Genomic DNA, 24,704 nt, shown 5'->3' with positions numbered 1-24,704 from the left:
AAGAAAATGAGCAAGCAGAACTGTTTGCAAAACTGCTAAACCAAAATTTCATTTCATATCTTTCACCACCTCAAGACCTTGGCCAAGTTTTCCTTAAGGGAGCGCTCGATAAGGAACTCAGGGTGTGGAATAGTTGCAAATTCTTCTTTTCCTTTCCTCACCTTGATGGATTTCAAGACTACCGTCCATTAATCAGCTCCCGAAATCTTGATACACTAATTGCCAGGCTCAGAACTAAATCTCTTCCGATTAACGTGATCTTATACAAGCCCAAACTGTTCGTACTGCGGAAGTGTCTACAAGAACGATCACTTCCCCGAGGAAGATCCCTCTTTCCAGAATGCTCGTAAAGAACTCTAGCATTTACTGATATCGTGAACTTGTGTTTCAATCCTCAGACCTAACTCCAATCCCTTTACAAATTCTTCCAATGTCCAAGCCACAAGCCGTTTCTGACATTTCACTGCAGCTTTCTGCTATCTATTTAGCCGCAACCACAAGCTTCATTAATGAAAACATAGAGCTATAAGCTAACGTAAAGAGCACGTAGCACATGTTTGTAAAGTGGTATATGCTCTTGGGATTATTTGGATTTTAAATCTTTTCTACTTTAGTGTGATTTTAAAATTTTCTTTTTAAAGCACATTACTGATTATTAAAAAACTACTTTTTAAATAAAAAAATTAGTTTGAAGTATTTATCTAACTGTTATAGTGCCCTTACTTTATCTTGAACTTGTATTTAGTTTCAGAATGTATCTGCAAAAAATTGCAGTATACATGAAAGAAAGTAAAAGTTGTTGATGATATAATGTTAGTAAGAATTTTCTTTGTCTCATATTACTAATATATATTTTTTGAAGTTTATGTAATTTTAATTGAAGATCAAATTGAGGCATAAAGAAAACAATCGATAAATTTTGTCTTTTATTATCGAAGTGTAATATTTTTAATTATTGAAATTTAAGCTTATTTCTGTAAAAATTATGCAATCTAAAATGACAAAGATTTAATAATTTAACTTGATATGTAGGGGAGAGTGGCTCACCTTGGGACATTTTTTTACTTTCTTTTTTTTTTTTTTTAATTCTTTTATTTTGATCAATTATTGTCAAACTTTTAAAAGTTTTTGAAAGCTTGTCTTACTATTACCCATAAAATTTATTTTTCTTCTTCTATCTGCTAAATGTATGCAAAAAGATGAATTTTTCTTAACCCTTTCGAGCCGACTGTCACATATATGTGACAGCAAGAAACGCGCTCACTTCCCGGCCGACACACCCGCGTGTCAGAGAGTTTTCTCGTTCACCCCCGACCGTCACTTATTTGTGCCAGCGTTTCGGAACGTTTTAAAAAATGAAATTTCTTCCAAAAGATGGCATTGTATGTCCATATGGTTTCTACATGTAGATTTGACCTTCTACTCAAGATGAAAGTACATTCACGTGGTTTTTAGGGGAAGGAGGGGAGGGGGGAATGTTTTATGAGGGCTCTTTAAATTAGCATGTGATATTTATTTACAGTAAGTAAGGGAGTTTTTTTTATCTCTCGCTACTTTCGATTTTCGGATTAGTTTTTAGTGGATAATTAGATCTTGTAGGCTTGAATTTTTTTTTTTTTACCGTTAGAATGTTGAAGCGTCGAAAATTTTTAACTGAGCTGGAAATAGAGGAAATTATGCAAAATATTTAAACTTATTAATATTTATATTACATTTAAACAAGAAATAACTTAAGTAAATAAAGTATTCATAGAAATATATATAAAGCATATGTCACTTAAATACTCTAGAGAACAATATTAAACAACGCGCTGATATTTCGGTAATTTCATGAAATTAGGCTTAACATCAAAAAACCCTCCGGCCCTGGGGAGACACACGCTAGAGAGACTGCCGGCCTCAGCGGTAAGCGCGCTTTCGCGCTTTGCGTCGCGAAAGGGTTAACTAAGCTGAATTGACATCGATGGTAATTTATTTAAATTTTCTTTATTCGTTTAAAATATTAAGGGAAACTTTTAGAGATTTCTTATTTGTGAGAGGAACATCTACACACTGTTCCCTATGCCAACTGCACCCGTGTTATTTTATGCGATCCTATTAATTTGATTTTATAACATTTGTAATTTTTTTTTCAGGATGTTTCATATTTCAGTTCTTTCTTCTATCCATCTTAATTGGTATTCCTATCCTCTTATATGTAGATAGCTCATGGTCAATATCTAGGAGCAGGAATGCTAGACATGTGGTACAGATCTCCAGCTTTTAAAGGTAAAGATTTTTGTGCCCAATAATTTTTATATATTAGTCTAATTTGGCCCTTGAAAAGCTACTGAATTTTTTTCTTGTTGTTAGCAATAAGAATACTCAACTTGTATTAAAAAACAAGAATGAAAAAAATTATAAATATTAAGAAACAACAAAAAATATTAAGTTTTAAAAAAATAGCACAGTTTGTACCTCACTAATCATTCCGTTACTGAAACACTTAGTAATGTGCCAGAAAGAGGTGACCAACATTAAAAAATGATGCATATTTATCCATAACTTACAGTTGATCTCCCTCATGGTGCGTAGCGTTTTTAAAAAGTGCTTAAAGGTGCTTGTTTTTGATTTTCGTTTTTTAAAAGCCCTTTAAGGGGCTTTTTTCATTGGGTGGTTTTAAAAAGTGCTTAATTTTCCCTTTTCGAAAATGAGATTTTTATTCTTTACCATGTTGGTTTTCACCATGTATTTTGCAAAAGCTTGCTTTTTGCATTTTTCTATTCAACATTTTCACAATTTATTTAACCACTATCTGTTTTAGCGTAGTATCGTCCATAGCGTCTGAAAGCGCCAATCATTTTACATGTTTGATGATATGCTTGTGAGTCCGCATGTGCGCCGCTTGAGCTGGGTTCGGTGAGATAATTGCACTATCATGTGCAATTCTGCTGCATTTTACAAGATATTCTCAATTCCATCCTCTGATATTGAACTAAAAATCTCTTGATCATTTTATAATGGCTAATATAATCAAGAAAAAAGTTTTTTGTCAGAAGCTAGTTATTTTATCATGATCATGTAAAATCTCTGAAAATTATTTTGCATTTTGTTATTGTATATAGTGCCTAAAAATATTTTTTGAGTGCTTAAAAAGTACTTAAAAGGTGCTTATTTTTGTTGGAAGATTTGGCTACTCACCCTGTCCCTGAATAGCTTATTGGGTGAATAAAACCTCTCTTTAAGCCACAGTTATGTTTAGGAAGCCAATACTCAGTTTGTAGGTTATCTTAGTAAAGTTTAAAATTTTTTTTGACTGAATACGATATTGTTAGAAAGAAATTTGAAATTTAATTACACGACAATAGGCTCAGCATGCAATGATCCGTGTCAAGTTTTTTTAGTATGCTAACACTTGCCTATTGTTTCCTTAAAATTTTTAGCCCGGGGCATATTGAGTTTGCATATTATGGTTGAAATAGGGTGTAACATACCAGTATATAACTTTTTAAATTTAGCATTTTTTTGAAATGATGAAACTAGTTTTTGCCTTGTTTTACCTTCTACATGACTTTCTTTGTATATCTAAAATCTAAGTCACTTTCTTTTTATTATAATAAAATCTTTCGTGTATCCACATATTATGCTCATCTGTTTTGCATATTACACACTTGTGTATATAAATTTCAGTTGTATAAATATGTTTTATATTGTCCTTAAGGTTGTCATGTGGTATTGTGTAGTTGAGTCTATTGTAGCTGTAAATTACAAGGTTTTAAAGGCGTGGCTTTTCTCTTGGGACTGCCTATAACATCTAATGTAAGTGATTAGTATTCTAAATTCAGTTACACTTGTCATTTAAATATGTTGTCTTACAAAATGTTTTTATTTTGAGGGTAATTAATAATTGACCATGTCAACCTTCATCTACCAAAAGGTACCTCTTGATAGAATCAAGTTAACATGTCTTATATAGTAGGGAATTGGTATTTAATATTTATGGTGGTAGTTACACCACATTACTCTCTTCTAGAATTTTATTTGTGATAGAATTTGATGAACTAATACCACTAGTTGATTTATGCTGTTTTTTTTTTATTTATATCATTTCGCTCATTAATATTTTTTTTGTTTTGTTTATTAACCGGGAAACTTTTTTTTAACTTTACCGGATTTTTTTTTAGTGCTATATTTATAGCAAATCAACTGTTTAATGTGGACTATTCATCGATGTTGGCGAAATCATATCACGTCCAGGTAACCATTGAGGAGGGGTCCACACTTTAAACCGTTCTCCTGACCAAACTATTCTAACCCTATTTTCCTGATTGTAACTAGCCCTCATTTTGTGAGGGTTAGAAATCTAAAACCGCCAAAAACAAAAGAGAAGAAAGGTATGCTTATTCAGAGAAAATATGTTTTTGTAGTTTGAAATATTTGCGCTAAATAAGCAGCATATTTGATGTGATCCGCATGAAATTTGAGTTCTAGCACATAAAAATCTGATTGTTGATTGTTTTAAACAATCTGAAAGCCATTTTGTATGTGGTAAAAGTTTTTTTAAAACTTAAAGATTGTGTGTTTAAAATTGGCAACTTAGTATACTACAATAAACCTCATCTGTTTTAAAATATTTTATTTTTGGAGGTATAATCATTGGAAAGGAGGGAATGTAATAACTTCATTTAAATTAATATGAGTAGAAAATTTCTCATAAAGCTTTAATGATTCTTCAGTAATTCTTACACAGTAAATTACTATTTTTTCAATGCTTTAATTAATATTTATATAATAATGTTTATTTCTTTGTATGTAGATGGGAATCTATATAGTGTATCACTTGGACTTCTGTGTTAGCCCATTGTGGTGGATTGCTTTAATATACTTCATAATGTTATTTGCTGTTTTATTTATTAGAGGTAATATTTGCTTTTCTCTTATATGTACTTATGTATGATATGTTAACTAAATAGTCTTTAATTATATCTGAAATCTTATTAAAGAAAAAAGAAAGTTTAATAAAAAATTATCATATATATACATATATGATAATTTTATATATGAAACCTTTTTTTTCTCAATGAAATTAATATTAAGGCTTTATTATTTCGTACCAAGGAAATCAAGGGAAACTAAAGAATTTTTAAAATTTATGCAGATTTTAATTTTCACTTTGAGATTGTAGTTTTTTTTAAAAACTTTAGAAAAAGAAAATTTCTAATTTTTTTTTACTCATCTGTGCTTTTAAGCATCATTTTTTTTTTTTTTTTCAATTTGTGAATGATTTTTTCGGAATTTATTTAAAATTGAGGGACCAAGCCTTATTTTTTAAGTATGCAAAGATGCAATCGAGATTTGTCACAGAAAAGAGAAAAGTTTGGGGATTTTATAAATCTGGAAAAAAATTATGAAAATGTCAGCGAAAAGTAACTGCCCAAAAAATCAAGGAAATTGAATTAATTTGAGTTTTAGGTACCTAAAAGTCCACTATTTCTTAAAAACAATATTTTGTAATGATTAAAAAAATGATCTTTTTCTTCTATTTCAATATCAAGTAAATGTTTTGTAACACATTTTATGTATAAGAATAAGGTATGAACAACTGGAAAATTTATTGACAGAATTCATGCCTCCAGTTACAAAAATCAGGAAAATTTGATAAAATAGGCTGGATAAGTCTGGAATTTTTTTTCTACTTTTTGTGGCCTCCTCAAATGTAATCTAATTGTTTTATCAGCAATTTAGTTTTGTGCAATCTTATCTATGCTGGCGTTAACTGTTTTTGCTAAGTAATTTCTTTATTCAACTTAAGGGGTGACAGTACCCAAAAAATGACCAAAATATCAATATTTTTTTTATATGGCTTGTAATAAAACTTCAAACTTCTTCAAATGCATTGAAAAAAAATCATCTCTCTATCTATATTTTGAAAAAAGTTATGAATGATTTTAGATTGCCCTAAAACAGAAACTTGATTAGCGGACAAACTTCAAAGTGCTTTTTCTCATAGATGATAATTTTGTGTTTTAATCTTAATTAAATCCCTAAGGCAGTGTTTCCCAAACTTACGACTCTTGTCTACCCTTTCTAAATTTTTCGTAACACTGTGTACCACCAATAAAAAAAACGAATGTATTTTTTAAAAAAATATGTTTATTTTTCTTTTTTGATACAAAGTTTTGTTAATAAGTTTATTTGCATCAGTGAGAAGGATAGTATTGTTTTTGCTGTGATAAAAAAATTGCACAAAAGTTAACAATCACAACTGGCTGTTGACACCACTAATTATTAACTGTTAACTCTGCAAAAAATAGCCAATAGAAAAATACGTAATAGTACATTTTCATGGCTTTGTTTTTTAATAAAAAATGTTGAAATTTTCGTTTATTGCAAGATATTTTGCCTAAGAATGCGTACCCTCGCTAAATTGTTCCTGTACCGCTGGGGGTACGCGTACCACACTTTGGGAAACACTGCCCTAAGGAATTTTTCCATTTAAGATAAAGCTTTGAAGTAAACTTTTTTTATGTCTTAAATATAATACACTTATTTAAACTGTGCATGGAATAAGCATTTTATGAGGTATTACAATTTTTACAGCATTTTATGTATACCTAACAGGAATTTTTAACCTTTTTTTTCTATTTTTTTACAAAATAATCTATAAAAAATATTCTAATTGATATATCAACAAATGAATGCACAAAATTGTTAAGATAAATATTGTAAGCACTAAGAAAAAAATATTTTTTGAAAATATGTTAAAATAAAAAAACCTTAAAGATTTAAAACTTTTGAATTTTTTCAATTTTTTTTAAATTTAAAAAAAATGAGCAGTTTAATTACTTTTTGGAGATAAATTATTGATTATAAGTTAAATGAGCATGTAAAGCATCCACAAAATAATTGATTATACCTTTATGTAAAAAAATTGTTGCAAGGGTACTGTGATCCCTTAAATATTTCCTAAAATTATCACTGTTACTACCGATAAATTGCTCCTAGATTATGGAAAAGCATAGTTATAGGTTGCCATCCATTGAATTCAAAAAAGTCATAACATTTTTTACTTCACTTTGTAATAAGTTTGAATTGGATTAATAATTTAGAGTTCATTCTTTATTATGTTGTTAAGTGATGCATTTAAATTGCAATTACTTAAATACAAATGCCTAATTTTATTTTTTATCTAAATTGTGAAGTTTAGTTCCTTTCATTGTTTTACTGATAAATGTATGTTTGCATAAAAATGTTTACTTTTATCTTTCTTTTCATTTGAATTTACAAAGTTTTGAGTTTATGGAAAGAAAATAATCATAAGAGATTTGGAAAATTTTTGTTGACAAATTTTCATGAATAGGTCAATTTAACACCTTGAGTTCATCATCAGTGACTGACACTGAACTTACCATTTAGGCGTTATTATTATGGTCGGTTACTGGTAACTAACAACATAAAATACGTTGCAAAACAAAAAAATTTAGTTTGTTTTAATAATTATTGAAGATTTATATTAAAATTTACTTAATTTTTATTTGTTACAAATGAAATTTTTATTTATTTCAATTTGTTAGTAGCACGTTTCGCGATACTATGCCCCAAAACAAAAGCTTCTAATCACCGTTTGTGCCCTGATGAAGAATACGCTCAAGGTGTTTATGTTGATAGTAATATAGCGTTAATTATTTAAGACAATTATTACTTTTTCTGCAGCTATATTCTAAATAATCTTAATAGTTAAAATTATTTAACAATATAAATGTTGCATTGTTTAATTAACTGTTTTTTATAAGAATAACTTAAGAATTAGTCAAATAACTTAGCCTTTATCTATGTTGGCTTTTTAATTATATCTTACTTTAAAAGTTGAATTCAAAAACTTACCTTACTATTAAATTAACAAATCAATTCCAAAACTGTAATATTCTTAAAATGGTTAGTTTACATTTTATTAATATTTTCTTTTTAAGTCATTAATATTAACATGGCTACCAAGTCCCCTGTTTTTTAACGACTCCTGTATTTTACGACTATCTATTGTTTACCAGTTTATTCTCTAATTTCTCCTTATTTGTTGTAGAAATTTGAAAGAAAAAAATAATAAGTTTGGGATAAAATATATGCTGATGGCAAAAATACTTCTCTTTTTCCTCAACAGATGGTGCTGCAGTTTGTTGAGTGTTAATAGTTTAAGTAATTATAAATAATGGTTTAAAATTTTTTCTTTATATTAAGATTTATATACGAGTTTTTTACTTTGCTAAATGTAAGCGCTTATATTATTTCCAAATTTGAATTTCTCTTTTTGACTTGCATCATGTATCAAAACTTTACCCATAGCCTAAAAAATATCCCTAGTTAAATCTCCATTATTTTATTTCTCCAATGTTGGCAGGTATGTATAAATAAATTTGAATTTCATAGGTAAAAGTATTTTACAGATTTTATGTTCTACAAAATATTAAAGCCAATTTCTATATATTTCTTTAAGAAGTTATGAATATTATTTTATATTCTAAATCTTGGCAAAAAGTCTTGATCTTGATAAGTTATGAATATTTATTCTACAGTACAGGACCCGTTATCCGGAAATCAGAAAACCGGAAAACCAAAAAACCGGAACGAAATTCGATAAATTTTCTCGCCATTTTTTTAAAAAAAGATTTTTTTTCCTCATAAGATTTTAGGATTTTTCTTTCTTTTTTGAAAGATTTTTACCTTACCATCATTTTGGAAATAATCATTAGTGTATCACTTCATCGTTTTTTCTTCTTTTTAAGATTATTTTCAAATACTTTTTTTTAAGTTGGGTTTAACAATAAAAAAAACGGCTTTTTGTAGCGATTCAGAAAACCGGAAAAATCAGTTATCCGGAATAGCGATGGTCCCGACCGTTCCGGATAATCGGTTCCCTACTGTATTTTCTATAAATTTTGAGAAAAAGTCATAGGCATTTCAATTGCTTTATAATTTGTGAATATTTCCAATAATCAGAACTGTGCATATATTCTTCTGCTAATATTTCAAAACTATAAATGTTTAGTTTTAAACATATTGTTCACTAATTTTAAACTTTATATTTTATTTGGTTTAGGCCAACCGTATGGTACTAGTCAATGTCATAAGTCGAAATCCTATAAGACGTATAAAATATTGCCATTTTTTACATTTATGTGGAATGTTGTTCTCCCTTTGTCATTTTTAGTAAGTTTTGTTCCACTTCTTAGTTCATTCATTTCATTCAGTTAGTTTCAATAATCGTCTCATAGTAAGTGCGAAAGATGTTTTTGTTTAAATATACATGTTTAATTTCAATTTGTATAAAACCTGTTTACCAAACTTGAACCATATAAATTTTTTTCTGTTGCTCTTGTTTAGAGAAATCCTTTTTCACCATGCTTTGGAATCAAGTTTTAAAACATCATAAACCTAATTTTTTTTTCTCCAAAGAAAGTAATTTCATTACCTTAAATTTTAGTAGTTTTGTCCCTTAGACGTTTAATCAGAATTTATAAGTTATCTAATTCTCTCCAAGTTCGTAAACCATTGCAGAGGTAAAGATGTACAAATAGAGTGTATCACAAATATTTTTTATTTATTTATTTTTATTTTTAAATTCAAAATTTCAAGTTGATAAAAAGTTGTTACTGCAGTCGCATATTAACTCTATCTTTTTTTTTTTTTTAAGGAGGAGAAGATAAAAATGCAAATTTTCTTTTTTAAAAACATATTTTAAATAGTTCTAACATTAAGTAACAGTAAAAAATATATGGGAGTCGTAAAATGAGGTCTTACTTAATCTCCATGAAACCCTTAATTTTCATTAATTAATATGCCTGATTTCAATCCAATTTTCTAGTTAGGTCATTATGTAGATACTGAGTTATATTATGGTTCTCTTCTAGGGACATAAATGTTACATTTCATGCACATTTTTTGGCTCTTATTTTACTTTAAAAAAATATCCTGACACAGTGGTGTGCTATGGTATTTGGATGTCTGGGTGAAATTCCTTAATTATAAATTATCTACAGAAACTGTTAAATTAATGTAATAAAATTTTATTAAAATTACAAAATTTACCAATCCTATACGAATATATAAATAAATGTGAAAATAAAAATAAATGTGTAAAAAAAATTTTTTTTTGTTAGTTTATTAATTTTAATTTGCTTGAATTGAAGCTATTTTTATAATACTTTTCTAAATATTTGTATTGATCTTTCTTAGTATCTTTTATTTTGTCCAGTTTCTTTCAGTGTTTGGAATAAAATAGCTTTCTTTTGGACAAAATGTCTATCCTGGTATCAACCGCCCCCTTTTCCTAGTAAAAAACCTGCTTAATTTTTTTATTTTTTAAATAAACGTAGGAAGGTAATCAAAACCCATATTTTAAATTCCTTTTTAGGTGATATAAGTGTAAAAATTTATTTTTAACAAAATATTCTTAATTATTTTAGACCAAATGATATTTAAATTTGATCTCGCAATACCAATTTTTTTGAAAATTATGTTTTTTTCTAGATAAAATTACATGATTTAAATATTTATTTGTAATAGAATGAAATAGAATAATGTAATTATTGTGAAATTGAAACTAAGCATTTTTGTTGCCAAATTTATTTTTTAATGTGTCCAATTGATAATTGAAAAATAATGCTAACAACAAACTTATTGACATTTTTGATTAGTTTATTATTTATTTCCTATAATAATTTTTCATTTGAAAACATTGACTTTTTACTTGAAAATGCTTTAAAATATTGTGGGAATTTAAAAAAAAAGGTGGTGAACAAAATGAAATTTTAAAAACAGTAGATTACACTATTTTTTTAACCTTTTGTTTCCATTTTTAAGAATAGTCTAGTATGTATTGCACCAAACATGTCCTGATTTTTTATTTTGAGCCACTACAAAGCTCGTTTAATGCCTTTTTCTTAGTGTTACTTTTTTGATTCAGTAGTAACTGTGTGCATAATTTTATTAATATTATATACCTATCTAAAATTAAGTAGTATATCTACCTTAAAATTGTGCTAATGTGAATCTCATAAGTGTCAACAATATAAATTTTTTGTACTTCTGATTACTGATAGCTAGCTTAAAAAATTAGCACATTTTGATTGAGTCTGCAAAGTTAACCAAAATTATTTGATATTTGATTGGACAGACGAATTTTAATCCAGCCTGCGGCTGTTCATTAACACTAAAAGTGAGATTTTTTGTTTTTTGCATCTTACATAGAGATTGTGAGTCGAATAAGATTATTTTAACTCTCCAAGTGTTGCGCTCCTGGATTAAATTGTACTGAAGTTTTTCTGCTATCCATCCTCCATTGAATAATAGCTAGAAACCCGATTATTTTGCATCGTTTTTCAGAGCAGAGTCTAATGCAGGATTAGAGGGTTAAAATTTAACCCACATGGATATTACAAGGTGCGCAGCCTTTTTGAAACGTGTTAAATTTTTTGATTTACGTTTTTAAGGTGTCCTAACCTAAAAGGTAATTAATGATGTGCACATGTGGCACGAAGGTCTGTTTGTAGGGGAAGGTACTATTTCTATAGAGGGATTTTATGTAGGGAACAGAATCCTTTCCTCCAGGAATACAACTTGAAAGAGAAAAACATTTTTCCTTTTCCATCGCTCAATTATACGTTCGTTTACATATACCGTATACTTATTTTGATCATCGTTTTTTAGCCATTTTCGAAAATGTCTGAAGTAAAATGTATAAAATTTTCCGGAAATGGTAATCTCTTTGCTTTGTAAAAATTATCTCTATAATGTATATAGAAAATATAAGCGCGAAAAAATTCATTAGTGATGTGAAGACAACAATTGTAAGGCAAAATTGATAATGAAAAATGGATTAATGAAAAAATCTAATGAAAATCATGGCCATGCACCCGATTTCGACAAAATTAGAAGGAAATAATTCTATAATAAATTGAAGAGTAGGTCCGAAGCAGAATTTTCTAAAGCAGTACCCAAAATATGTAGGTAAACTATTTTAATAAATATTATTAGCACACCCAGCTTAATATTTGACATCGAATTCACTTTTAAACTTTTACAATCGAATTTATACGATTATTATTATTTAAGCATTAATTTCATTTCAATATTTTTGATATAATTTTTATTTGATACAAAAAAAAGACAAAGTGAAAATTTAATTAAAGGAAACTCATTTGATTAGGGCTGTAAACAAGAGTCTGTTATAAATCACATATTTAATAAGAAAATTGCTCATTCAATTTATACCGTAAACAGACATTCAAAACAACTTTTTAAACTATTGCACATATAGCTAATTTATTAATAAAATTATTTTTATATCAATTTTAAAATACACATTTTTATGTAAATTTAAAAATTTAACCTGTAAATTTATAAATGCCATTTAAAAAACAAACAAACTGGAATTTAGTTACAACTTTGTTTATTCAAAATAAAATTTATTCATTTAGAAAATATAACATGAATTCTCAGCTTAGTTTATATGACAATCGATTCTTCTCAAAAATGTTAAGGCCAGAAATAATTCCCCGCAATTTGTAAATTTAATTGTATGTTGTTTGAACAATTAGATAACAGTTAAATATCATAACTGAAACGTATAATTTAATGAATACTGTTCTAAAATTAATACAGAATAAAAATTTATCAATTTAGAAAATATTGCATAGACTTGCAGCTAATTAACTGTGCATAACTGTGCCTACTTAGGAAGTGGTACAGATAGATGCTTTGTGTTTTGCATTTTTAAAAATTAAACAACATATTCTTCAAAATATGAAGACGATAATGTGTTATCATCTTTAATAATGAAAAAAAAAACTAAAGTAGTTTCTATCAAACTAAAGAGAAAAAATGAAAGATGTAGAAAAAAAATATTTATTTTTAACAAATATTGAACAAGAAAAGCTAATCAATCAAGTTTAAGTTTGAATTGATTTTTTAGTTACTTATCATTAATACTCATCATTTAGTTACTCATCATTAATATAGAAGTGAAAATAAAAAAACCTAGAATTGGAAATCATAATAAAATTTATAAATTTTTTAAACTAAAAGAATTACTTGTCTCTTTAACAGTTTTATACTTATGATAGATTAATAAACTGTTGAAGTGTCCTATACCAACTTTATGTAAGCATTAAAATTAACAAACCTTATAATTATTATGCCTAGAATAAATGTTAATCCATTGCATTCTTCGCCATTAAAAATAGTATATATTGTACTTACTAAATAATGGCAAGTGCAATTAATAAAAATGTCTCATAGATAAATTGCTAGAGGTATTTTAAATTAATATCTATTATGCAGAATTGATGTTTACATAGCTTTACAAAAAATATTAAGTAAATATAATTTAAGAAATAAGCCTAAAAGTTTTTAAATGAATTTTGTTTTTCTGCAAATTTTTAAAAAAATATTTGCATTTAAAATATTAATAGATAATTACATAAAATTTAGAGTATTGGTGTTAGAAACATTAATATTTGAAGTATTAATATATGGATGTTTTAATTTGCAATCTTTTAGCATAGGGTACTTTTAAAAAATTGAACTCATTTTGGTGAGTAACTCATGTAAGATGGCTTAGTAAAGTTTCATACCATATACTTTTTTTCTTATTATTATTCTACAAATTTAAAGTATCCTGCCTAAAATTTACAATTTTAAAATAAAAATTAATTGTTGTAAATTCATTATTAAACTACGTTTATTTTTCTTTCTTTTTTTAAAAAAAAACTAATATCCAAAGTTACTAAAATACATTAATATTAAAACAGAGATGAGAAGATTAATAAAGCAATTTTAAAAAAATTGTACTTTAACACAGAATTTTTTATCATAAAACTAAAAATATAAATTTATGAAATTTGGACAAAACTGTACCTATTTATTTAGGAAAATAATTAATTATTTTTTTACAAAGTTAATAAAAGATTAAGTAAATACTAAGATTTTGTGCAAAACTACAAAAATTAATCACGAAATAACTATTAAAAACAAAAGAAATTAAATTTTTATGCACTATGTAGAATTTTATTTTTGTTATACTTATCACTAAATAATTTTATTCATTATTTTTAGTTCTTTCCATTTCATCTAGCTTTTTTTAATTTTTAAGATAATACTATATACACTCATTCGCAATAGACTCAGCAGTAACTACAGAGGAAAATTGTATTCAACATGCACAAGTAGTGCTGTTTGTCATATTATGTTGCTATGAGGGTCGATAACATAACACATATTAGCAAACAGCCAATTTTTAGTTATAAATTTTCCAAATTAGGGATTTACTGTGTAAATGCATTCTTCAACTTTGTACAGGTTCATAAAAATGTTCTCTTAGTTATCATATGGTTATTTTAAAAATTCAAATAATTTGATGTATAATTTTCAGGGAGGAAATAGGAAAAGTGGCTAGGAGGATTGAGAAAGCAGTCAGTCTGCGAAATTTAAAAACTGTTTGCCAAACTATGTTATGGGAAAGAATTTTGGTTTGTACATTTTTGTTATGATTTTGTTATTAATCATACCAGCCAGCTTACACTTTTCTGAAAAATAATTTTCTCAAGCAGTACTAGTTTGCAGAAATATCAATTTTTATTTTGCCAAAACACCCTATGATATGTTTATTATGCATGTGTATGCATTCTTAATTTATTTATGTGTAAATGTAAGATTCTTTTAAATTAAATTTAAAAATTTCATATATTAATAGGAAGGCTTAAATTTTGCTTCCACTTTGAATATAGAAATGAAATCTGACAAAAAGCGCATAAAAGTTGGCAGGTATGCTATTTCTATTCATTAATATAAAAAAGTTACAATTTACGTAAAAATAATGGACTTTTTAGAATAATTCCTATGTAAATATTTGCTTTAAACTAAAAATTTAAATATTTTAGGTAAAGAATTGAAATTAGACAATTATAAACCACTTAATTAACTTATTATAAAACTTATTTTCATTTTGTTTAGTTATAACACCAATAAATAAGCATTTAAAAGCGCTGAGAAAATAACCTTAAGGTTGAAAAAATAATGATTTCTCACTCTTCTTCCATATTAAAAGAAAAAAAAGAAATTTGTGGTAAATGAAAAGAAGCACTTAATTGAAAATAATTCATGGACTATATCTCCAGTATGGCGATTAAAAATAATTACAACCCAAATCTTACAGTATCCTCTGCACAGCACTAGCAATGTCAATGTTTGGCTAGTGTGTGGTCAAACAGTAAAGTGAATTCAATATATAATAACAATAAACTTAAATAATGAGTTTCATCTTCAATCTTAAACTTTACATGATAAATCTTTTTTCTCTTTTACCACATGTAAAAATTCAATCAAAGAAGCTGAAGAGCTTCCTCAATTTACAATTTGTCACAGAACTTTTAATTTAAAATGACACAGCTGTCAATTAAACTAGAACAGAACATTGATAACCGTCTCTGCTATTAAATATCTAACTATTTCATAAACAGTGCACTAATTAGAGAAGAATGCTATAGAGATGATGAGGTTTATAACAATAAAGAAACTTTAAACCATTCATACTGAACAAGCCTTTAGCACAGAATATTTCTTCTTTTATTATATCCTAGCGAAATAAAATTTCCTGGCATTCAACTTACTTTTCCCTGGCATTATTTTTAAAATAAAAAAATAAATTAAAAAATAAATAATCTTATTGCATAATTTATCTTAAAGACATAACAAAAATTTTATTTAATTCAGATATTTGGAACAAAAGAAAATTTGGAGGTTTTGTGCCAATGTGAAGAAATATATATTTGGATGGAACATTTAAAATGTCACCAAGGTTTTTTTGCCTGCTTTATTCATGGGTAAAATATTCCCATTTGTGTGTAGCCTATTGCCTGACAAGTCGAAACATACCTATTTACGTTTGTTTTAGCATGTCAGCAACATCACTTGGAATAATGGGTATATTTTTAACCCAGAATGTGCCATGGCGGATTTTGAAGCTGGCGCAATGAACGCTCTTCAGGAAGTCATCCCTTGGGTTATGATTAAAAGATGCTATTTCCACTTTTCACAGTCGATTTGGAGGAAGGTACATAAAGATTGTCATCTTTTAATAACTTAATTTACTTCATTAAAAACCAGATTTATTCATGCTCAATTTAATTTAGAATTTGAGTAACAACATTAATATTCTTTACAACAATAGCCATGTCAGGGACTAATACAAAATTTCAAATTTCACCTTCATTTTTGTTAAAAATTCGTATATTTTTTATAATTTTTATGAAACTTTCTGTAATCTACATTTTTTTAATGGAAAATGTTAAAAGAAGAAATTAAAATTACTATTTCTAGCGCTTTAAATAATTTAAATACTCAATAATGCAGGAACCAGAAATACATCTTGTGAAACATCTCACTCTATCTTTGCGAGATATTTCATAGTTTTGGTTGGTTATGTAAGTCCTCTTAATGATGACAAAGGATTTTGCGGGTATAAGTATTTATTTTCGTCATCTCTGGATTAAGTATGTAGTAAAAATAAAATGTGAACATATACACAATCTACATGACATTTAAATTCCGGAGCTCTACTGCTCCCTTCTAGTTCATACTCTCTCTTAGTGCAGCTAATACTACGTTCAAGCTAATACTGAAAAGAAATCCTTCTTCTCACCAGAAAAAGTCCTTCGCTCCACCCCCAATGTAGTGGAACGACACTTCCCGTTTGCCTAGTCCTCTGACCCTCAAAAAGGGGTCAATAAAATGCGTGGGAGAGGAATCAGGATCCTGACACATCTAATTTTAAATTTGTTTTAATGAGCCAATATTTCTGAAATATGAGTTAGTCAGTCAGAAAATAATATAAGACTCTACTATCAATACAGTAAAAATAATAAAATATTTTTTAATGAAAATATTTAACAAATACTTTGATTGAATACAGCTCAATATTTTATGATGTGTTTTAAGAAAAAATGTTTTAGGGAACTATTTCTTATAATTATACATGAAGAAAAAAAAACTTAAGTTTACTTTTCTTCTTCTTTTTTTAGGTATTATATTAAATAAATACATAAGCATCTAGCATTTAAAATTCTTATACTATATTCAGTACAACAAAAATTATTTTATAAGAAGCAAGTTATGTACAATTTAGAGGATTGTTAGTTTTATCTGAATATAAGATTAAACTAATTTACCCAAATTAAAATAAATGAACAAAAACCTTATAGCAAATATTAAAAAGTGAAGCATGTGAGAAAATAGTTATTAAAAGACACTATTTTATGAAAACTCAAACATTTCTTATAAGAAATATTAAATCAAAGATTAAAAAACTACTAAAAACAAGTATGTAATGTCTTGAAGCTTGATCATATAAGCCGATTCATTTCTTCAATGAAAAATATGAAAAAAATAAAAATACAAAACTGTCTATTTTTTTCTTCGTTTTTTTATAAAATGATTATGGAAATGTTGATTTTCGGTAGAATTATTATGAAGTGTGACTGATAGATTTTTTGTGATGGTACCGATTTTTTTAGTAAATTTCGTAAAGATGCCGTTTTGATTCACATATTTTTGTGAAGGTACCCTTTCGGTTCACATAATTTTTGTGAAGGTTCCAAGAAACGGTGCCAAAATTGATCTGATTAGTCCCTGCATGTACGCTAGAAAGATTAAATATTCAAAGTAAAATTTTAAATATTGAGAATAGTATCACTGACGCTCATTTTAATGTCAGCATTTTATTTCAGGTTCAAGCATTACCTCTAGTATCTGATTACACAAACTGTGAAGACACAAGGCGGTGGATTCGGCGATTATCAGCCCTTCCTCTTGTACCTATCCACCAGATCGAGGATGCCTTTCTGACGATAACAAGAGATGCTCCAACAAGCCACCAAATTAACAATTTCACAGCGTGCATGAAAATGACATGAGTAGATGCTGGTGCTCAGTTTAGTCCGTAAGTCATGCAGCAAATCTTAGCAGTGATACAAATTCTTAAATATGTGTGCAATTCTATTTATTATTCCAGAAAGCAATATCAATTACTTTAATTCTTAATTTTTATACAAATAATTTGTTAAATAATTTAAAACTTTAGATTGGATCCAAATACAGATTTAAGCAATATACTTACAAGTGGCAAACTAATTAGTTATTTTTTATTTATCCAATATCATTTATGAATGAGACAGAATAGCATTTCTCAACTGTTTCAAGTGACTACTAGGTACCGTGCAAAATCAATGGTGGGCAACTCAGAAAAAAATGAATAAAAACATACAGTGTATAAGGGAACGTCCACTACGTGTTAATTAGCAGAGTTATGGGAAATTAATTTTTAGGGATAAAAGTATAAGTAAAATGAAATAAAGAATGTAAAATAATCATAATATCTAAAAGAAAACTTATGAAATTGCATCAATTTAAAGAAAAAAGTTCTGTTATTCATTTGAAATGTTGAAATTTTTTTTTTTTTATAATTTATAATGTACTTTCATTTTTCTCTTAGTGAATTTCTTAAAACTGCAATTTATTTAAGGTAAGATAACCACATACAGACAGAAAAAAAATTCTCAATTTTTTCATACTGATTTTATTGAATCTCTGTATCAAATGACTTTAATTTATAATTTTAACATTCTGAAACAAAGTATGATACAAAATGAAATAAACAATTATAAAGACATAAAATTAAACATTTGTTTTTTTTTTTAAAAAAATATTATTGCAAGTCTAATTTTTTAAAAATCAGCATTTTTCAGATACTACAAGCATATGTTTATTTACTTTTATTAGTATTTGATTTCAATGCTCTGATTTTTCAAAACAGTTAAATTTTTCTGTGAACCTGTCAAATTTTGTTAAACTATTTTTCTTAAAAATTTAGGTAGCAAATCTCTTATAGCTTAAAAATATAATGACCATTCAATTGAAGAAAAAAATCATATTGCATTTTAGATATAAGTACTAATATATTCCACCATTATTTCGAAATGCCTCGTTTTAAGCATTATTTTGTTTTATTTTGAAGGCACATTTGGAACCATTTCGACTATAGTGACCATGTGCATACGAACAACCATGTTAAGGCGGTGACACTCCAAATTAAGCCATACAGGAGTGCCATCAAATCCAAATGTCTATACGTTCATAGGCATGACAAAAAAAAAATTATCATGAAAATGATGTCGAAAAAATTATGTTGCTGTGCGGGGCACAGAACCCACCAGAACAAATAAAAAATAATACAAGCATTCTAACGAAAGACTGGATGTTTTAAAGACAAGGATATATCAAATGCCTTTAAAAGCCTATATTGACACAGCAGCATACTATGTACAGTTTAAAAATTGTTTAATTATATCTTATGTTTATGTTTCTAAATTTTATTTCATGCTACATACTTAATAAATTTTATATTTTTACTCTTGTAAATATTAGAATCATAAATAGAAAGAATATTAACATATTATCCTGTCAACCATTCTCACCAACACTGTGCCTTCGTTGTCCTCCAAATTTATTTATACAAAGTAATTCATCATGAAAGGATAAGAAAAAAATGCAAAGATAACTTCTTACATGCAAAAAATGAGAAAAAATTAAGGTTTGAACCACACATAAATTTATTTTCTGAATGGGTGATGGTATAATACTTAAGTACCATAAAAAAAATGCTACTCAAATAAATTGCAAATATGTTTGCACTATTGCCAAGAAAAATTTATACTAAAGATACCTCACTTCTATTTATACACAAAAAAAGACACCAAGCAAAATGGGTTTATAAAGAGATATAAAAAAAAGTAAAATTTTTGAACTTATCTTCTTCTTTAAATAAATTATTTAACTTATTTTTAATTAACCATAATGAAACTTTCAAATTTGAAATCTAAGAAAAAGAATCTTAGAAATCCAATACACTACAGCTCTATAAGAGGAGATTTACTCTTTACATAAATTTTGTTAAACATATGGTAGACAATATTACGTTATTAATTTTTATACAAAGATAATTACCATATTCTAGTTTGCAATTTATTAAGATAGTTTTAATTATTTTTACTTTTAAACTTCAATGCACCAAGACCTACGATTAGCTCAACAATAAAAACAATCTTTACATTTTAGACTGCATATTAGGTACAACAAATAAAATTGTTTTTCAAAGGATTCATGTTTACAGCAAACATTAATCGAAAACTTGTTTAGTGAATATCAGGGTTCACCTACCTGCCAAAGTTAGCCCGGAAAAAAACCTCGGGAGTATTTTTAAGGTGTGTTTTTTCAAACTTTCCTTTACTAGATCAATAGATTTTTCTTCAAAAGTAAAATATTTGTAAATTATTGTAATTTAAGCAGGCGTTTCCAAACAATTCAAGATTTATTAATTTGTTGACTTAGATTTACTTATTGCACAATTTAGCTAAATCAATTTGGGTTCAACTCGTTAAATAAAACGAAATGCTATTAACTTATTTTTAATGGTTGTGCCTTTAATTAGAATAAAAAATAAGGTCTTTGTTTTCATGAAGAACATGCAGATTGAGGTTTGGTAAACCTTTTAACTCATTTTTAGTTTACAGATAATTATTAGTATTATATTTCTAATAAACGAAATTTCATAACAATTTCTTAATTTTTGTCATGATATAAATTTTAAATTTTTTGAATATCTAAACAGTTTGTACCAATTTAAATTTGCTTCATTTATTTAATAAAATGTCTTTTTAAGAAAAAAATTATGTAATTCAAAAATGTCACTAGATTTTCATAAGCAAACTGTAAGATATATCAATGAATGAAATCAATCTTATCAATGAAATTAATTTTTTATGATTCCATCAGAATTTAATTAGGTTTCAGAAATTGTTTTCCCAGTTTTATTGTGAAATTAAAATTCATATATTTTTCCTCATTAAGTAAAAAAAAAGTTTCAAGAAGTTTTTAGGCTAAAATACATTAAAAGTCAATTCAACCTACAAATTATTAATTTTTTAAAGTTATGTACTTGTAATTAATCCTCATTTATTATGTACTCCACTGTAACAAAAATATTTGATTTTTACTATTATTCCAAATTAAGGTTTAGAACTAAAAAGTGATTTGTTTTCTCACATAAAGTTATTTTGTAACACTTCATTATTATTTATTTTTATGAAAAACTGATTGAAAATGGTATGTAACTTAATCATTATGCAATTATGAAACAACAAATAAGTTATATTTTTTTATATATTACACTTTGAGACAGTTTCCAGTCAAAATTTGCTGCAAATTTTCTTAATTTCTTACACCAGGGTATTTGAATCTAGCCCTTGAAATCTCTCTTTAATTAAAAATCTGATCATTAGATTAAAAGTTGTATTCTTTATTATTTTACACACTGTACATTAATTATGACTTTCTCTCCAGAAACTTAAACTTTTGTGCTGTCCAGTGGTGCCTTCAACTCCCGACATTTCTCGAAGCTCTGTCGATTCCAGTTCTTTTAGCCAAGGTTCAACAAATAGTGCATTTTTAGATGATCCTCCCCTCCAAGTACACACCCCCACCCTCTTACTCCACAGCAGCATCTCGCATGATTGCAAAACAGTTGAAAAAGCAGCGTAATGTTCCTTTTAAGTTACTGAGTTAAGCTTCGTTGCGTCAAAGCATTTTTCTTAGTCTTAACATTTGTCACTTAAAATAACAGGAAAAATGCTGGGAATTTTGATTCTTTCTTTACGAACTGGGAAAATACAGGGAAGTTTGTTTCTTATTTTTGTCTTTTAAAAAATCTCGAGCACTGTCAGATATTTAAGTACTATTTAATACTATTAAGTACCATATAATAATACTATTTATTTTATTATAACATTATTGAAGTATGTTCAGCTGTTCTTTTTTTTCACTTCCAGCAATTAAGACTAATAAATATAGTAAGCCCAATATAGCTCACACAAGAGCACAGTAATTGTTGTGTATCCTCTTAAAATATTGCGTATATTATGTACTGGGAAAACACAATTTTTTTTTCACATTTAAGTGGCGTTTTCACATTAATTACCCTGTTACTATATTATATTATATAGTTATCTGAATCTCTGTATTTTTTTAAATTTTATTCTAAAGCTGTAATGCATGTTGCTTCATTTTGGAAGTTAAGTTTTATAAATATTTCAAAATGAAAAATGCTTATTATAGTTTTTAATATGTAACTACTTTTGAACTTTGTAAAAATTTAATACGTTTATACAAACCATATACTTTACAATATGCAATACAAACCATATACATTTGAACCAAATTAATATTGAAAAAGATTCATAAGTGTGATTTTCTCAAATGTTATAAGTGTTTGTAAGTTTTCTAAAATGTATCGACATATTAATCAGTCTATATTTAGCTTATTATTGAATCATTACAATCATTACATAGTTCTGATTTTTCAACTACACAAATATAATTGATACAATTCTATATTAGATCTAAGTTACTAAAATGTAATTTTCTAAAATGTATCAACATATTAATCAGTCTATATTTAGCTTATTATTGAATCATTACTATCATGTAACATAGCTCTGAACTACACAAATATGATTGATACAATTCTGTATTGGATCTAAGTTACTTCAAATCATTAAGCTCAATTTCTTATTTAGTGGAAATTTTTGTATTATTAATATGTATAGTAGGTATTTAGCAATGCTAATTTATTAATGTAAATACTGTTTGTGTTTTTATCAGTGATGTGTTTTTCATTATTTTGTGGTGAATTTAAAATTGTCACTGCCAATTTGGTAAGGATTTTTTTTTATTAATTAAAATATAACAATAAAAGAACTTGTTTTTTGAATTCTTAATATACTTTGGAATTTGCTAAATATTTTTTAAGAATCTTATTTTACATCTGCATTTTAAATATTAGAAATTTTTTTATTTTTGTAATATAGATGTGAAATACCTATAATTATAAATTAGCATGTTTATGTTAATACGTAAAAATCTTGTTTCACCAAAATTTATAAATATAGTTGAAAAAAACTATCTAGAGTTAAATAAGTTTTGTAATAAGAATTATATTTTGCTTTAAAAAAAGTAAAGTTTAAGTAAATTCCTCAAATGTATCATATTTAGATCTATTTAGCAATATTTTCTATTTATCAACTAGTTCACCATTTCCTATAAAAACTACCTAAGTCTGTAATTAATTTTAATCAAACTTTCAAGAAATATTAACGCATTGTGTTATTAATTATAAATTTCAGCGATGCACGTTTTTTGTGAAGCAATTCCCATTAATCTTTTTCAAATTTAAACAGTCATGATTGTAGATAGATATTTTTTATTATTTACAATGTATGGATTCTGTAAATGAACTTTACTTCCTGTATTTTTTATGCTATTTCCTAAATTGTGTGATGATCCAAGTGCCTGTTTTGGATGTATTTTTGTATTCTGTGGACCACTGTTTTGGTGTATAGAATTTTTTTAAAAAAAGAGCGTCTCTTGACGATTTATTAATAAAGCACTGCGGGCCAGTTAAATTTTGCCTCATACTTTTATTAATATGACTTCAATTTGATGGTGATTATTTTTTAATTAAACTTTTTCATACATTGTTCATACAAGTTTTATTCATATACATGCTTCTTTTCAATATAAATTTAAGTCAAATTATCCTGAAAATGTAATAAAGTATTTTCCAAATGAGTTAAAGTAATTAGAGTTCGCAAAATTTAAAAAAGTTTTTTTTTTTTAAGTAAAAACTATTTTCAAAATTTCATCAATTTCTGTTAAAACAATTATCTCGGTTTTAACATTTGTTTTTAACATTTGTTAACATTACTAAGAAATTAATTTTCAATGATTTTTACATTAATGATAGCATTTCGAACAATTAATGTAACCATTATACGTCTATAAAATACTGCACCAAAAACCTAAATAATAATAACCTATTAATACATTTATTCCTTTGCTGAAAGACAATTTAGTATGAGAGTCATGCACATACGTATATCTTGTATTTCAAAAGGTATCTTTAAATATTATTCATTATGATTTTATTAACTTTAATTGAATATCAAAATAATTCCCTATTTCTAATTTTTCGCATTTGCTTCACTATCGTATTAATTTAATTAAAATAAGTCTCAGCATTGTTTTCTGAATGACTTTCTGCTAAAGACAATTTAGTATGAGAGTCATGCACATACGTATATCTTGTATTTCAAAAGGTATCTTTAAATATTATTCATTATGATTTTATTAACTTTAATTGAATATCAAAATAATTCCCTATTTCTAATTTTTCGCATTTGCTTCACTATCGTATTAATTTAATTAAAATAAGTCTCAGCATTGTTTTCTGAATGACTTTCTGCTAAAGACAATTTAGTATGAGAGTCATGCACATACGTATATCTTGTATTTCAAAAGGTATCTTTAAATATTATTCATTATGATTTTATTAACTTTAATTGAATATCAAAATAATTCCCTATTTCTAATTTTTCGCATTTGCTTCACTATCGTATTAATTTAATTAAAATAAGTCTCAGCATTGTTTTCTGAATGACTTTCTGCTAAACGAACACCTCTCTTTAAAAATTCAAAGGTGTCCACTCTACCATGATAACTAAATTTGAATTAAAATTTCACACAAAAGTAAAACATCTCGTATCTAAACGAATTGTTTCAGTTTG

General features: G+C 26.7%; 1 protein-coding gene across 7 annotated transcripts; it reads left to right on the top strand.

Annotated features, from left to right (window-relative positions):
- Positions 1-427: 427 nt before the first annotated feature.
- LOC107446134 (uncharacterized) lies at positions 428-23,543 on the top strand. Of its 7 annotated transcripts, none has more exons than XM_087158855.1 (8): positions 436-812; positions 2,202-2,268; positions 3,701-3,798; positions 4,796-4,898; positions 14,405-14,501; positions 15,926-16,084; positions 17,757-17,968; positions 21,427-23,543. In XM_087158855.1, the coding sequence occupies exons 5-7, from the start codon at positions 14,481-14,483 to the stop codon at positions 17,940-17,942; spliced, it is 366 nt and encodes a 121-aa protein (XP_087014981.1). In that variant the 5' UTR covers positions 436-812; positions 2,202-2,268; positions 3,701-3,798; positions 4,796-4,898; positions 14,405-14,480; the 3' UTR covers positions 17,943-17,968; positions 21,427-23,543. The 7 variants fall into 7 exon arrangements, 6 of the variants coding, with proteins under 6 accessions (XP_087014981.1, XP_087014980.1, XP_087014983.1 ...); XM_087158854.1 differs by having other exon boundaries at positions 2,136-2,268; XM_087158859.1 differs by having other exon boundaries at positions 550-812; positions 2,136-2,268; positions 15,745-16,084.
- The last annotated feature ends 1,161 nt before the right edge of the window (positions 23,544-24,704 follow it).

Source organism: Parasteatoda tepidariorum, chromosome 3 (assembly GCF_982258835.1).
Source record: "Parasteatoda tepidariorum strain Cologne lab strain chromosome 3, Ptep-v5.0, whole genome shotgun sequence".
Lineage (NCBI taxonomy): Eukaryota > Metazoa > Arthropoda > Arachnida > Araneae > Theridiidae > Parasteatoda > Parasteatoda tepidariorum.
This window is presented reverse-complemented; position numbering and strand designations above follow the sequence as displayed.